The following is a 16,342-nucleotide window of genomic DNA, read 5'->3' as shown; positions in this document are numbered from 1 at the left end:
GTATGGACCAAATCGGTTACTTCCTTCGAGAATTATCGTGCGCACCATTTTAGTGCAAATTTTTGAAGTTTTGTGGTGGAGGTACCTGAAGGATTTTACCGATATGGCATATCTTCGAACTTAAACTAAGTTTGGACAAAATATTATGAACGTCGAATTTTGGATCGAATCGGCTGATCCGTTCGAGCGTTATCATGCGCTCCAGCCACTACACATGGTCCCATAGGGGTCTTTTTTACAGCTTTCGGGCTATTTTCTCAGGAAGTATGGACTTCCCCCTGAAAAAACTTATATTGTCGTAATGGGGGCAGCTAACAAAAATCAAAGCGATTCGATAGCAGGTCCTAAACTGAACTTCTCCCAAATTTGTGTGGGAGGTATCAGAAGGAGTTGACATACACATGTATATAGTCCATATTCGAACCTGATCTCCTAGAAATATCACGATGTGCAAAGTTTGGACCAAATCGGTTACTCCCTTCAAGTGTTCTCGTGCACACAATTTTTCCGAGCATTTGCGGGGGAGATACCTGAGGGAGTGGACCGATATGGTTAAACTTCGAACTTGAACTAAGTTTCCAAACTTTTTTGTTCCACAAACACGCCATACGGGACAAGGGAGACTTCTCTCATATCAATGAGTGCATCCCGATTCGAGATGTATAAAATTTTCCTTCCAGCCCCTGCAGATGCTTAAATCAAAGCCTCGAAATAAGCTGCGGTGACAAGCAAAAAAAATAGAAGTGGCCAAAATGGATTGAAGAAGGCCAAAAAGTCTCAAAAGGGAAGTCTACTGCTAAACCAAATGACTTCAGTAAAGGAGAACATTTGGTGATTTAAACCTGGAAGGCAAGGGTAAAGCGGAGAAGAACAAGTAAAAAAGTATCAGTCGGCTCGGCCGACAGAGATATACCCTCAGCCTCGGACCTTAAGAAGAGGAGTAACACACAATACTTCTTAAGTCTATATAATACAATGTACAACGTTTGGACCAAATCGCTTTCTCCCTTCGAGGGTTATCTTACGTACTACCCAGTTTAGTTGGTGTCTGCAGTCTTTTTGGAGCTTTGGGGCCATTTTCTCAAGAAGTAAGGACTTGTCCCGAAAAACTTGTACCGTCGTAATGGGAAAAGCGAATACAAGTTGTTACAACAATCGAAGAGATTCGAAGTCCAAATTTTGGATCGATTCGGCTGATCCGTTCGAAAGTTATCGTGTGCTCGAACCACTACACATGGGTCTATAGGGGTTTTTTACAGCTTTCGGACCATTTTCTCAGGAAGTATGGACTTGCCCCTGAAAAAACGTGTACTCGCGTAATGGGGGCAGCAAATACAAGTTGTTACAAAAAGAATCAAAACTATTCTAGAGCAGGCCTTAAACTGCACTATTTTTCAAATTTTGTGTAGGAGGTACTCAGAATAGTGTAACTGTATACTCCATATTCGAAGCTGATCCATGTCCCGTAGAGATATTACGATATGAAAAGTATGGACCAAATCGGTTACTTCCTTCGAGAATTATCGTGCGCACCATTTTAGTGCAAATTTTTTAAGTTTTGTGGTGGAGGTACCTGAAGGATTGCACCGATATGGCATATCTTCGAACTTAAACTAAGTTTGGACAAAATATTATGAACGTCGAATTTTGGATCGAATCGGCTGATCCGTTTGAGCGTTATCATGCGCTCCAGCCACTACATATGGTCCCATAGGGGTCTTTTTTACAGCTTTCGGGCTATTTTCTCAGGAAGTATGGACTTGCCCCTGAAAAAACTTGTATTGTCGTAATGGGGGCAGCTAACAAAAATCAAAGCGATTCGATAGCAGGTCCTAAACTGAACTTCTCCCAAATTTGTGTGGGAGGTATCAGAATTAGTTGACATATGTATATAGTCCATATTCGAACCTGATCTCCTAGAAATATCACGATGTGCAAAGTTTGGACCAAATCGGTTACTCCCTTCAAGTGTTCTCATGCACACAATTTTTCCGAACATTTGCGGGTGTTTGTTCCACAAACACGCCATACGGGACAAGGGAGACTTCTCTCATATCAATGAGTGCACCCCGATTCATATTAGCTCAATGAGAAGGGACCTACTATTTATTGCCGAGTCCGAACGGCGTGTCCTAAGACACCACTTGTAGAGAAGTTTTACATGGCTGAAATACTCAGGAAATGTCGCCAACACTGCTGCCAGTTAGCATAAATGCTGTGGGTATAAAAAACCGGATCCAGAAACATTAATGCCGTAATTAATCAAGGTGGCTGGGCCAACTGAGAATCCACCAACTTTGGAAAAGACAGATTGGTCCAAACTTTGGATCTCGTAATATTTTGTCAAAACTTAGTTTAAGTTCGAAAATGGGTCATATCGGTCCACACTTAGGGTACTTTCCTCACAAAAACTCAACAATTTTCTTTAAGCGCAGTTAAAGGTTAGAGGATCCTTTGGAAATTTTTACAAGAGGTACTTCTTGTGGTCCAGTTTACAGCGATATTATGTTTTATGAGGGCAAGTCCATACTTCCTGATATAATCGTCCAAAAGCTCTAAATTACACGCTGAAGAACTGAAATGAAAGGGATGATTCCCAAAATAAACCAACTACCATAATTTTATCGACAAGTTCGTACGTCCAATATTCAGAAAATCCCCTAATTAAATATTGTTTTTAGGGAAAAAGAGGCTGAGAGCTTAGTTATGTCGGCAAAGCCGTTTGATTCTTTTTTTTTTTTTTGTTCTACTTAATCTGGTTCTGGGTCTATCTCTAGCTTTAAATATGTGGCTGCTTCGATGGTTTGCAACCACAAAGATACTAAAGTTAGGTTTGACAATGTAGTTGAAAAGGTGCCTGTTCTGCATGCTGAATAGATGTTTTGAACGGTGTAATCAATCCTTGCTGTATAGGAATTTAGACGGTTGCACCATCGCAAGCGTAGTTGAAGTAAAACTGCTCTGGTTTGTCATGGCAGTTGACGGTCCTCAGCTGCTATAGATAAAACATGCTATCGAATGTGATCCCTAAAATTTTGGGGTAGTTAATGTAATGGAACTTTGCTACAATCTGGCGACCACGACATTCATCTCAGTGCTCACCTTTGCCATTCATGTGGTGAACAAAGTGGCCGTATTTTTACTGGCTAATATTTGCGTGGAAAAAGATGGTGAGATTATTCAAATAGTAGTTCAGCCGTTTACAAATGACATCAGCGAAGGTACCTGATGCCAATGTCGTACAATTGTCCACATAAGTTACTATCTTAATGTCCAGGTGATATCACCCCATCCTGGGAAACTCCCTGTTTCATTCCACGGGGCTTGGACTTCTTGTTCCTGAAATCCACGTACAACTGGCATCAACACATATAATTGATTTTCAAATGTTTCAAAATCTCCAACACGTTCCTATCGCACGGCTTGCTCTAGTTGAGTCTTCGACAAATATGCGTGCAGTGCTGTTGTCGTGCTGTACAACATAATATATATATATATATATATATATATATATATATATAATTGTTCCACAAACATCCCAGGCGGGACAGGGGAGACTTCTCTCATATCAATGAGTGCACCCCGATCCATATTAGCTCAATGATGTGGGACCTACTGTTTATCGCCGAGTCCGAAAGGCGTGTCTAAGACACCACTTGTAGAGAAGTTGAACAAGGCTGAAATACTCAGAAAATGTCGCCAACATTACTGAGGGGTATTTTGCCACCGTTGAGAAGTGTTTGATGTTGACTGGCCGGGGAATCGAACCCACGACCTTTGGCGTGCAAGGCGGGTGTGCATACCATTGCACCACGGTGGCACATGATAATTATCGGCAATTGGATGGTTATTTCTGACGCTGGGTAGGAGTAAAGCCTCAATAGCCATTGCTTCCGGCGACGAAAGCGAAATCGGTCTGTACGATTGACCTTTGCTGGCTTCAGAAGCGTGAACCATATGGGTGGCTAGCGACAGGTTGCGAACTTTGGTGAGATACTCAACTCCCGGCTCATCCAGCAGTTTTTGTATTACCATGGAGACTCCATCAGGGCCCAAGGCTTTGGATGATTTAGCGTTCCAGATGACATTCGCTACATCATCTGTTCTGAATTGTGGTGGTTCATCTTGGGCAGGAAAACACGTAATGCGACGTAAAAATTTTCGGGTGTCGTTAACTTTAGTTGAGTTTGTCGAATCTTAATATTTGAATCCCTATTAATTATACCCTCAGCGTTTATGCTAACGAGGGTATATGGCGAAAACCAAAAATGTTTTACAATCGATAAATCCGAGTTTCACCCTTTCAGAATTGGCGAACGGTTAACGTATTATATATAGTATGACTGAAAATCTTTAAAATGAAGTGTTTTAGGAGGAATCCCATAATGTCGACCATTAAAATTATTTTTCGTGGAAACTGTGTTGGCATCAATGTAGAAAAACGGGTCAAAATGGGTTGAAGCCAACAAGTTTTTTTATGCTCCCTTCCGATTTCTGGTTTAACCTTACATTTTATAAACCTCTTCCCAAAGGAAGAATCACAAAATACTCAATGGGCAACATGATGCTAGAGTATGATTTTTCGATATATCCACTGCATCCACCTAAAATTGATGCTGACATTCCGAAGCCGGAATTTCGGAGTTTTTTGAATTTTTTTACTAATCTGGTCGCGCAACATGGTAATATTCCAAAGTCATAAAAGAATTATAGAACTCGTGATTTTACGTCGTTTAATGTATATCTCATGAGTGTGCTCCTTGCAGAATCCTAGTAATTGGCGTCTAAAAGCCAAAATTTGGTGCGTGAATTTCCTGAAAAAACCTTTTTTGCGTGTAAAATTTACAACTGTCATTTAATTTCCTTTGAACCCCGCGTGAATGAGCCCTTCAGCGATCGAATCCATCCACTAAAATCGCGGATATGGATACCTTGGAAATAGGAAAATCATCAAAAATATATTTTGACAAATTCGCGTACTAAACCGCGATTATCTTTAAAAGTGTTTACATAAATGGAATCCTTTATACGCGATTATAATATTTGCGAAAACACGTGTCATTAATTACAGAGATACGTGAGTAATACGGGAATTTTACTCAAAATAGAATGTGGAGGCACATCCGCGGTTCTTGAAGAATCTATTTGAAACAGGTATATTTTGACGTATTTTTGATGGGTGCTACTGAAACCGGATGCGCATCAAAATCGTATGCACACTGCGCGACTTTTACCCACTTAAAGGTTTTTAGCATTGTGTGATGCAACTGACGGCACACTTTGGCAGCTGAGTGAAACACAGAAGTATGCATAAATATTGAAAGAGATTGATTCGCTGTATCCAAAAACGGATGCCCATCCACTGATTTTAACTAATTCGCGAATAATAGGCTTTTTAATTTCCAAATTTTTTGAATGATTGTAATTTCAATATTACTCTTAATTTCCTATTCTTATAAGTTATCACATTAAGCAAATAAGCTTTCGCGATGGTAAACCATATTTCTTGAAGAAGTTTTAGCAGTACAAATTAATTATTGTATGGGATTTTAGCTAAATAGTTGGAGAACTCCCAAATATTTTTTCTAGTTTTTCGAATCAAACCAAAAAATATATTTGCAACAATATTTTCCAACGATAAGTTTTTCTCTTTTGTTGCTGCTATAATATGCAATTTAGGTACCCAATCTCTATAAATATGGTTTCATATTTTTCTACGCATTGTCAAGATTCTGTAGATATTTTTAATTTATATTTTAGAGGTTTGTATGGACTCTGGATTTAATTCAAGATTTTTTTATAATCTGTTGTTTTTTTTTTGAAAAAAAAAAAATTTAGTACATATTTAAACATCAACGAATAGATAAAGAATGCTGTTAACGATTTATATATAAATTTAATAAATAATTAAATATTTTTTCTTCATTTCTTTGCAGATAAAATGGATACCGATCCAGCAATGGCCAATTTTAAAGTTTTGTACGTTTTAACACAATTATTTGGTCTGACAATGATTGTGCTGATGGGTAGCTGGGTTGGTGTGCATATGGGCGGTTTAGCTGGCAGCGACAATCCCGCATTGGAGTTCAATTGGCACCCACTGTTAATGACAATCGGTTTGATCTTCTTATATGGCAATGGTAAGTTGGAAATTGACTTTAAATTGAATTTTAAGTTCCATCATTATGATTTGAGTGCATCACTAAATACAAAAAATATGTATACATATGTACATACATATATCTAGGTAGGGAAGTTGATATTAAAGTTGCTTGCACTTGTCATCTTAAACGAATGATGTTCTCCATGAACGTGGTTCGTTTCACAAGATGTCCTACACATAGTTAGTCGGTGTTTTTTTGTGGAATTGTGATGCTACGCTTATTCCGTGATGTTGGTGTCTTAATATTCACAGTAAAGAGGTGTGTGTGTGCAAGGTCTATCCATTTGTATGGCCGTCCGTCCGTCTTCGTATTTCTGTGATTCGAACGTTCCGTAGGTGAGGTTAGGGTGCAGCCAGCCGCCATCTAAATATTGTGCAACCATGAATGGCATAGTTATTTTGCGCATTGTTTTGCCGTTGCTGTTGACTGACTGTCGTCTGCCTAATGTGATTAGTATGCGGCCGGTGTGTCATTTGAGTTTGACACAACTGCTACTCCAACAAGATGTATATACACACACATATGTACATATTTTTTCCATTGTTTTAAATTCTTATTTATCAAATGTTATTGATTTTGATGGGATTCGGTCGATTGGTTGTTTTCAATGTTTTGCATGCAAAATATTATTAGCCAATTGTTGGAATAAGTCAGGTATACAAACAACAACAAATCAAGATAGATTCTTAACACATTTGGACATATGCCCCTTTTGTGCGACAAAATGAAAATAAGAGTTTTAGACAATCAACGAAATCGGTTTTGGGATTTTGGTTAAACCAAATTATTAACGATGGAAAATGGAATATTCATTCATTTTGTTGACTAAAGAGGAAAAAATGTGCAAGTGCGTACAATCCCAAATTTATGTATCTTCGTTGATGGAATGTGCAATTCCTTCCGCAATTTACGTTAGGTGTTGGCTAAGTGACTTATGTTATCTATGAACATACATTGTATATACACCATTTTGTATATAAAATTGTTAGTAGATGACTGAGTAAATGACTGACTGATTCATAAACTTTATCTAGGAGTTATAATGAATGAATCGTAAATCTTATAAAGAATAATATCACTTCTGTTATGAAGCTCAGAGAAAAGGACCACGTTTGGAAATTCCTTATACCACTGTGCAACAAAATGGAGGTGAAAGTCTGGGGCACGGAAAATTCCTCTTGGGGAAGGAAGGCCTTGGTGGGTATATTAAGAACCCCGAAGGACGGATCCGCCGTGAGTCGAACTTCCGCGTTATGTCGTTATGAAGTTTTTGCTGGAGACCCTGTAAGCCATCAGGAATTAGCGTTATATCTTTGTTCACTATTGCTTTAGCTTATTTTTGTGATGACATATCTGCAGTCAAATCGAATGAGGGTTATTTTCGTAGAGCACTTCGCTTCCTTCAATGTCCTTTTCATCCTTTATTTTAAGAGCCGCTATAAAAGTACCACAAGATAACGTTTTTAGCTTCGAAATGTTCTGCAAAAATGTCGTTCGTTGTGTATTGTGTTTTTATATGTTCTGTAACGAATATACAAAAAAACAAGTAAGCAAAGTCTATAGTCGGACGGGGCCGACCATGTGATACCCTACACCACAACCTCTAGGAGTTAGCTTTGTGCAACCGCCTTGCACCCAGAATGCCCAGTTTCGATGCCCACGCCTGACACATAAAATTTTCAACGGTGGCAAAATACCCCTTTGTAATGTTGGCGATATTTCCTGAGTATTTCAGCAATGAAAAACTTATCTACAAGTGGCAACTGAGGACATGCCTTTTGGATTCGGCAATAAAAACTAAGCCACATATCAATGATATAATATAAATCCATTGATATAAGAGAAGCCTCCCATCTCCCTACTGGGATGTTTGTGGAAAAATTATATAAATAGTTCATTGTGGTTATATATTGTAATATCAAACATATATTTTATACCAGTAGAAATAACTAATATTGAATAGAAATTCAAATAATTTGCATGCAAACAAATTTATAAATCCCAAAATTATTCATATGCAATTACACACCAAAGAAGATAGTATAAGTCAGCTGCGCTAACGGTCATATACCTTCAGCATATGAACAGAAAAAGATATATTGATTTTGTATCACCAGTTTGCTTCAAAATACGTGGCATCTGTAGTTATCGAAATGTAAGGCTATACCAAATCAAGTTTTTTAAGCTAACTTCTGATTTTTGAAAAAGTTTGTGAATTATTTTTTACAAATTTTGAACCATTATCTCAGGAAGTATGGACTTACTCCGGAAAAATTGTACCGTTGCAATAGGGACCGTGAAAAGAACCTTCTTCAAAAAAATTCAATAGATGGGTCCTCAAACTGCACTTTTCCCAAATTTTGTGTGGGAGGTACTCGAAGGACATGACTGGATAAAATAAGAGAATGTGCAAAGTTTGGACCAATCAGAAAATCCCCCTAAGAGTTATCTTGCGGATTTGCCATTTTAGTTAGGTTTCTTGTTTGTTGTTCATTGCTTCTTGGAGCTTTTCGGCCATAATCACAGAAAGTATGGAATTGTCATTGCAATTGTACCATCGTAAAGGGGAACGCAAGGACAAGCTGCTGAAAATATTCAAAAAGATTCGAGGGGACGCTTAAATTTCACTTTTTCGAATTTTGTAAGGGAGGTACTGGAAGGTGTGGACCGATCTATATCTGGAAGGAATAATAGTATATGGAAAGTTTGGACCAAATCGATTGCTCACTTCGACAGTTATCGTTCACACAATTTTTCAGACAAATTTTGAACTTTTGTGGGGGGTGCCCGGAGGAGTGAACCGATATAGCCCATATTCGAAATTAAACTAAGTTTGGGCAACATATTACGAAGTGTATAGTGCGCACCAGCCATCTTGACAGTAAGAGAGACAGATGAACGGACAGGGCTAAATCGACTCCAAATTGTCTGAAACGAATTTCGTCCAAATATACTCATATTACCAACCTTATTTCGATGAGGCACATCTTTGGTCGTATTTTGTATATATTCCCTCTACCCTAAAGGCCTAAAGTTGGCGAAGCGACCAAATGCTGCAATATTTGTATGAAAAATCCAATTGGACAACTGAACTCAAAAATTCTTTGTCATGATAGATAAAATTTGTAGCATGGGAGGAAATTGTGGTTCTCTACAAAAAACCCATTATATATTAGGCAGTAGGCCCGTTATCTAGGAGACACATTGTTGCAATTTGCATCAGGGGAAATGTCTGTAGTTATTTTTCCATATGTAAGCTACTTTGCCGGTATATGCCCTCCAGGAATTAAAATATGGACCAAAGCGTTCCTCTTCCAAGTATAGCTTACTTGCCCGGAATGTCTCTTCCAGGAAAAAAAGATATTAGCTGTATATTAAAACTTTTCACAATTTTCACACAAAAGTTGTGGTCCATTTAACCCTCTAAATATTATCTGATCGCCATCTCAATTTACAAGCTTCTTCTTTGTCATATACTCTCACCTTATTTTAAATTTCGAGGCGATCGGACTATTATTGCGACCTACACAGCAGCTACAAAATCGGATAAAAATTATGTTTTTGGTCCATTTCACCCCCTAAATATATCACGATCATCACCAATTAAAATAGCGATAGTGAAACCGACCTCCATACCAAATTTCGTGACGATCGGTCCATAATTGCGGCCTGGAGTTTGATTACAATTTATAATGGACAGACGGACACACGGACGGACGGACACACGTCTCAAAATCGCTTTATCTCGCCGAGATATGAAGATTGGTACACCACATTGGGGGTCTCCGACGAATATTTCGCGGTGTTACATGAATTTTTACCAAAACAAACTTATAATACCCTTTCCACATAGTGGTGTAGGGTATAAATATATAGTCTTTTTCTGCACAAAAACAGGGTAAATGTACAAAACGACCAAGAAAAAGCGACAAAATCGATTAGTTGTCAATGAGAGCCGTATCTAGTTGTCAATGAGAGCGATGTTAAGTTTTTGTTAAAGTTGATTGAACATTTTTATAAAACCTACTAACATACCCGGGTTCGCGTTGCTAGCTCGTCGTTTTTATACCTTTTATACTTTACATTTAAAAACAAGTAGAGAAGGTTATAGTCGGACAGGGCCGATCATGTGATACCCTACTCCACTACACCTTGGCACTATTTTCCAAGGAATTCCTTTTATATGATTGCGACATATTTTACCCATCCGGTCATACATACATTGGGTGCCAACGTGGTGCAATGGTATGCACTCCCGCCTTGCACGTAGAAGGTCGGGGGTTCGATTCCCCGGCCAGGCAACATCAAACATTTTTCAACGGTGGCAAAATACCCCTCAGTAATGTTGGCGACATTTCCTGAGTACTTCAGCCTTGAAAAACTTCTCCACAAGTGGTGTCTTAAGACACGCCGTTCGGACTCGGCGAAAAACAGTAGGTCCCATATCATTGAGCTAAATATGAATCGGGGTGCACTCATTGATATGAGAGAAGTCTCCCTTGTCCCGTATGGGATGTTGTGGAACAATGTTTTTTTTTGTATGTCATACATACATACATAAGTTGATATACATGGTAACATACCAGAATATGGAACATACATACTGGAAACGTAAGGTATTATTTTCCGTATTTTATAATGACCAATCGGGACTTTTTCGCTACATATTGTTGAAACAAGTTAGAAAGTATCAGACAGCTGTGCCGACGGAGATATACTCTCAGCCTCGGACACAAATTTTAGCGAAATTTTCCAATTGATTTGGCTGTAATTTGGCATTTTGAGTTCTGAGTGAACCAAATACCTCCATGCAAAAAATGGCCAATGTTGGTCTACGTTTAGGTATAGCCCCATATAAACGTACCTCCCGATTTTCGAAATTTTGACGATTTTACCCACATCTTCCAACCGATTTGGCTGTAATTTTGCATTTTGAGTTCTGAGTGAACAAAATACCTCCTTGCCAAAAATGTTCAGTATAGGTCCAAGTTTAGGTATAGCTCCCATATAAACGTACCTCCCGATTTTCGGAATTTTGACGATTTTACGGGCGTGGTGTAGGAGGAATAACGTAGCAGGTGGAAGATGGGAGCAGCTGGACTTTTCTTAATCGTAAACTAGAGACTTTCCCAAGCATTTTAAAAAAAAATTTCGAGACTCACAAATGCTCACAACGTTAGTAAAACTCGACATAAATTAAAAGTAATTATATTAAAAATAGCAGAAAAAGTAATTTATTAAAATTTTTATAATGAAGTTAGAAAACGAATTATGAATTAGTTTTTTTCGTAAAAACATTGCCAATGTCATCACCTATATCATCTATATATATAAAAGAGTAGTGAGGTGAGGTATTCACTGACTGACTGACTGACTGATTCATCACCGCCCAGACGAAACCGCTGAAGCTAGAAAGTTGAAATTTTGGGTGTACGTTGCTGTTGGTGTGTAGGGGTGAGATAAGGCTGGGTTTTTGGAGATTCGACCCAGAAGTGTACGAAAAGTACTAAATATGGTACCCTTTGTATTAGGGAAACGGTAAGAGCTAGAATTCTGAAATTTGGAATGAGGGTAACTGATGGAGATCTAGAAAGATGTACCAAAGGGTTTTTGGAAAATCGACCTCTAAGTGTACGAAAAGTACTAAAATTTACAAAATTTAGTACCAATTGTATATTTTGAACGGATATAGCTAGAATCATGAAATTTGGTATGGAAATCAAGGTAGGGAAGTGGTGTTGATGTAATTAAATATTTTTGGAAAATCGTACTAATGTATACGAAAAGTACTAAATGATACTAAATTTAGTACAAATTATATTTGGGTGAACGGATAGAACTGGAATCCTGAAATTTGGAATTAAGATTACTGTTAAAGTGTATGATTGAGACATGAGGGTGATTTTGGAAATTCGTACTTATGAGTACGAAAATTACTAAATGGTACTACATTTAGTACAATTTGGATTTGTGTGAACGGATTTAGCTGGAATCCTGAAATTTGAAATTACGGTCAATTGTGGAGAGAAACGGAGAAAACTTTTTGGAAATTCGAACTATAAGTGCACGAATAGTACTAAATGGTACTAAATTTAGTACAATTTGGATTTGGGTGAATGGATAGAGCTGGAATACAGACATTTGGAATGAGGGTCACTGATAAAGAGTAACAATGAAAGGTTTTTGGAAATTCCAACTATAAGGGTACGAAAAGTACTAAATGGTACTAAATTTAGTACAATTTTGATTTGGGTGAACGGATTGAGCTGGAATACAGACATTTGGAATGGGGGTTACCGATGAAGAGTAACAATGAAAGGTTTTTGTAAATTCGAACTATAAGGGTAAAAGTACTAAATGGTACTAAATTTAGTACAATTTGGATTTTAGTGAACGGATAGAGCTGGAATCCTGAAATTTGGAATGAGGATCACTAATGAAGAGTAAAAACAAGTAAGAACAGACTATAGTCGGACGGGGCCGACCATGTGATACCCTATACCACTATCCCTGTGCACTAGCTTTCCGGGCTAGCTGTTATAAGATGTGCATTAGAAATTTTACCAATTTTCACACAAAAGTTTTGATCAATTTAACCCGCTAAATATTATCCGATCATACCGTTGACTTGCACGCTACTTCTTCATCTCAAACCAAAACTACGTTTAAAATTTCGCGCCGATCGGACTATTATTGCGACCTACAGAGCGGCTACAAAATCGAGCAAAAATTTTGTTTTTGGTCCATTTCATCCCTTTAACATTTCACGATCATCGCCAAAAACTAATCAGTTCTATTCTGGTCCAAACCCGACCTCCATACTAAATTTCGTGACAATCGGTCCATAATTGCGGCCTCTAGCTTGATTACAATTTTTAATGGACGGACAGACGGACGGACGGACACACATCGCTAAATCGCTTTATCTCGTCGAGATATGAAGTTTGGTATACCACATGAGGGGTCTACGACGAATATTTCGCGGCGTTACATGAATTTTTGGGAAAACAAACTTATTATACCCTTTTCCACATTGTGGTATAGGGTATAATGAAAGGTTTTTGGAATTAGAACTATAAGTGTACGAAAAGTAATAAATGGTACTAAATTTAGTACAATTTGGATTTGGGTGAACGGATAGAGCTGGAATCCTGAAATTTGTAATGAGGGTCACTGATGGAGAGTAACAAAGAAAGGTTTTTAGAAATTCGAACTATAAGTGCACGAAAAGTACTAAATGGTACTAAATTTAGTACAATTTTGATTTGGGTGAACGGATTGAGCTGGAATACAGACATTTGGAATGGGGGTTACCGATGAAGAGTAACAATGAAAGGTTTTTGTAAATTCGAACTATAAGGGTAAAAGTACTAAATGGTACTAAATTTAGTACAATTTGGATTTTAGTGAACGGATAGAGCTGGAATCCTGAAATTTGGAATGAGGATCACTAATGAAGAGTAAAAATGAAAGGTTTTTGGAATTAGAACTATAAGTGTACGAAAAGTAATAAATGGTACTAAATTTAGTACAATTTGGATTTGGGTGAACGGATAGAGCTGGAATCCTGAAATTTGTAATGAGGGTCACTGATGGAGAGTAACAAAGAAAGGTTTTTAGAAATTCGAACTATAAGTGCACGAAAAGTACTAAATGGTACTAAATTTAGTACAATTTGGGTTTGGGTGAACGGATAGAGCGGGAATACAAACATTTGGAATGAGGGTCACTGATGAAGAGTAACAATGAAAGGTTTTTGGAAATTCGAACTAAAAGGATACGAAAAGTACTAAATGGTACTAAATTTAGTACAATTTTGATTTGGGTGAACGGATTGAACTGGAATACAGACATTTGGAATGAGTGTCACTGATGAAGAGTAACAATGAAGGTTTTTGTAAACTCGAACTATAAGGGTACGAAAAGTACTAAATGGTACTAAATTTTGTACAATTTGGATTTGGATGAACGGATAGAGCTGGAATCCTGAAATTTAAAATTAGGGTCAGTGGTGGAGAGTAACAAAGAACGGATAGATCTGGAATCCTGATATTTGGAATGAGAATCACTGTTGAAGAGTAAAAATGAAAGGTTTTTGGAATTCGAACTAAACTTATACGAAAAGTACTAAATAGTACTAAATATAGTACAATATAGATATGGGTTAACGAATAGGGCCGGAATCCTGAAATTTGAAATGGGGGTCACTGATTAAGAGTAAGAAAGATGTACCAAAGGTCGAAAAGTCCTAAATGGTAGTGAGTTTAGTATGATTTGGATTTGAAGAGCTGGAATCCTGAAATTTGGAATTAAGATTACTGTTAGAATATAGAATTGAGATATGGAGGAAGCTTTGGAAAATGGTACTATTGTGAACGAAGCAGTACTAACTGGTACGGAATTCGCTGTATTTGCGTGAACAGATTACTGTTGGAGTGAGGATTGAGGTAGTTTTGGAAATTCATACTTGTGGAAAAGTGCTAAATGGAACTACATTGGCTATAAATTGGGGTTAGGTGAACGGATAGAGCTGAGATATGAAAGTACATTTTGGAAAATCGTTTACGAAAAGTGCTAAATGGTACAAAATTTGGTACCTTTTGGTATTTGCTATATGGTAGAGAATTTTGTACAATTTGTGACTTTGTAAAGGGTAGAACTGGAATTTTGAAATTCGGTACTAGATTAGCAATTGGTGTTTAGAGTGGAGGTAGGGAGGAGGTTTTGAAAATTCGTACTTATTTATACAAAAAGTACTAAATAGTACTATAATGGGTTTCAGGAGAACAGATAAAGCTGGACAAGTGAATTGGGGTTAGAATATATGTTGAATATAAGGAAGAAATCTTTTAAAATACACTAAGTCGAGAGGTACCGTTATATGGGGATATACGAAAACGTGGATTTTTATGGTCATTTTGGATTTTTATGGCCATTTTGAATGCCGAAAATTTAACGGACCTATTCGGGTTCTGGGCGAAACCGCTAAAGCTACAACATTGCATTGTAAATGTGCGTGATTGTTGTTGTGAAGGCGTGAGATAAAGTTTAGTGTTTGGAAATTCGTACTGGAAGGGAATGCTGTGTTAGTGAAGGGTTAAAACCAGGAGTCAAATCTGAAATTTGCAATATGATACGTAGTTTTGGAAATTCGAAATAAAAAATATGGTAGTTGTGTAGGGATGCGATACTTCAGATTTTTTTGGTAAATTCTGACTACAATCGAAAAAAATATTGGCAATTAAAATAGGTCTTAGCAGTGATGCCAGATTTGCCGATTTATCGGCATTTTGCCGATTTTTAGTCCAAAAAAATAGAAATGCCGATTTGCCGATTTTTACCCCTAAAATGCCGATTTTTAGTTAAGGCAACTTGTTCACATAAAATTTCCATTTTGTATGAAAATTGTGATTGCTAGAACTAATTTGGTACAATAACAAAGACAACCATATCGTCAAGGGTAGTTTGATTAATAATAATAACATTTTTTTAACATTTTATAAAAACAGTTTGAAGGAAATTGTTCAAAAAACGATATTGTCGAAAAGTGGGTTAGTGGAAATAATTAAAAACTGCACAATCTTTCACATTGAACTTTGTGGTCAGATTTTGAAGCGGTTTAATTTTGAAAATAAATTTAAGTGCTTAGCTTCAATAAATCAACGTTTTATAATAAATGGCACACAAGATTAATTTTTCGACATTATAAAGGAATACGAATGCTTTATAAACATAAACGAAAAGCATGAATCACGCGAACTTTCACGTTTAAATTTCAAAAATTTGTTTAAATATAAAAACGTAGAGTTGCTAGAATTTTGGAAAGCAATGTGTGAATTAATATGTGCAAATTCTGAATCATTATTTCCTATTTTGTCCAAATTTATTAAACATGTTTTAGTCTCGCAACATTCTTCAGCAAATGTGGAAAGAGTATCTAGACAATTAAATTTAAATAAAAACAAGTGCCGAGATCGATTAGTTAGGGACTCGATGGAAGGAATTCTCTTTACTAAAGACTACTTAAAATTAAATAAGTCTAACTGTTATAATGTTGTCATTAAAAATGATTTGTTACAAAACTTTAATTCAAATATTTATTACAGAAATTGAATTTAATTGTAAACCAACATTTCAAAATTCCAATACAACTAGTAAGAAAGTGTCAGTCGGCTTTG

At 37.0% G+C, this 16,342-nt stretch overlaps 1 protein-coding gene across 4 annotated transcripts in view; it reads left to right on the top strand.

Annotated features, from left to right (window-relative positions):
• The window catches only part of LOC141402533 (plasma membrane ascorbate-dependent reductase CYBRD1), a 103,796-nt gene that overhangs the window by 72,491 nt on the left and 14,963 nt on the right, over positions 1-16,342 (top strand). For all 4 annotated transcript variants that reach the window (XM_073984033.1, XM_073984035.1, XM_073984036.1 and 1 more), the window contains one exon: positions 5,937-6,140. In XM_073984033.1, coding sequence (XP_073840134.1) covers positions 5,937-6,140 — 204 coding nt within the window. The remainder of the gene's footprint in view (positions 1-5,936; positions 6,141-16,342) is intronic.

This window comes from Musca autumnalis, unplaced genomic scaffold, assembly GCF_047663935.1.
Source record: "Musca autumnalis isolate F117 unplaced genomic scaffold, ASM4766393v1 scaffold_4, whole genome shotgun sequence".
NCBI classification, from domain to species: Eukaryota; Metazoa; Arthropoda; class Insecta; order Diptera; family Muscidae; genus Musca; species Musca autumnalis.
The sequence above is the reverse complement of the archived record's forward strand: the minus strand, read 5'-3'. Positions and strand labels throughout refer to the sequence as shown.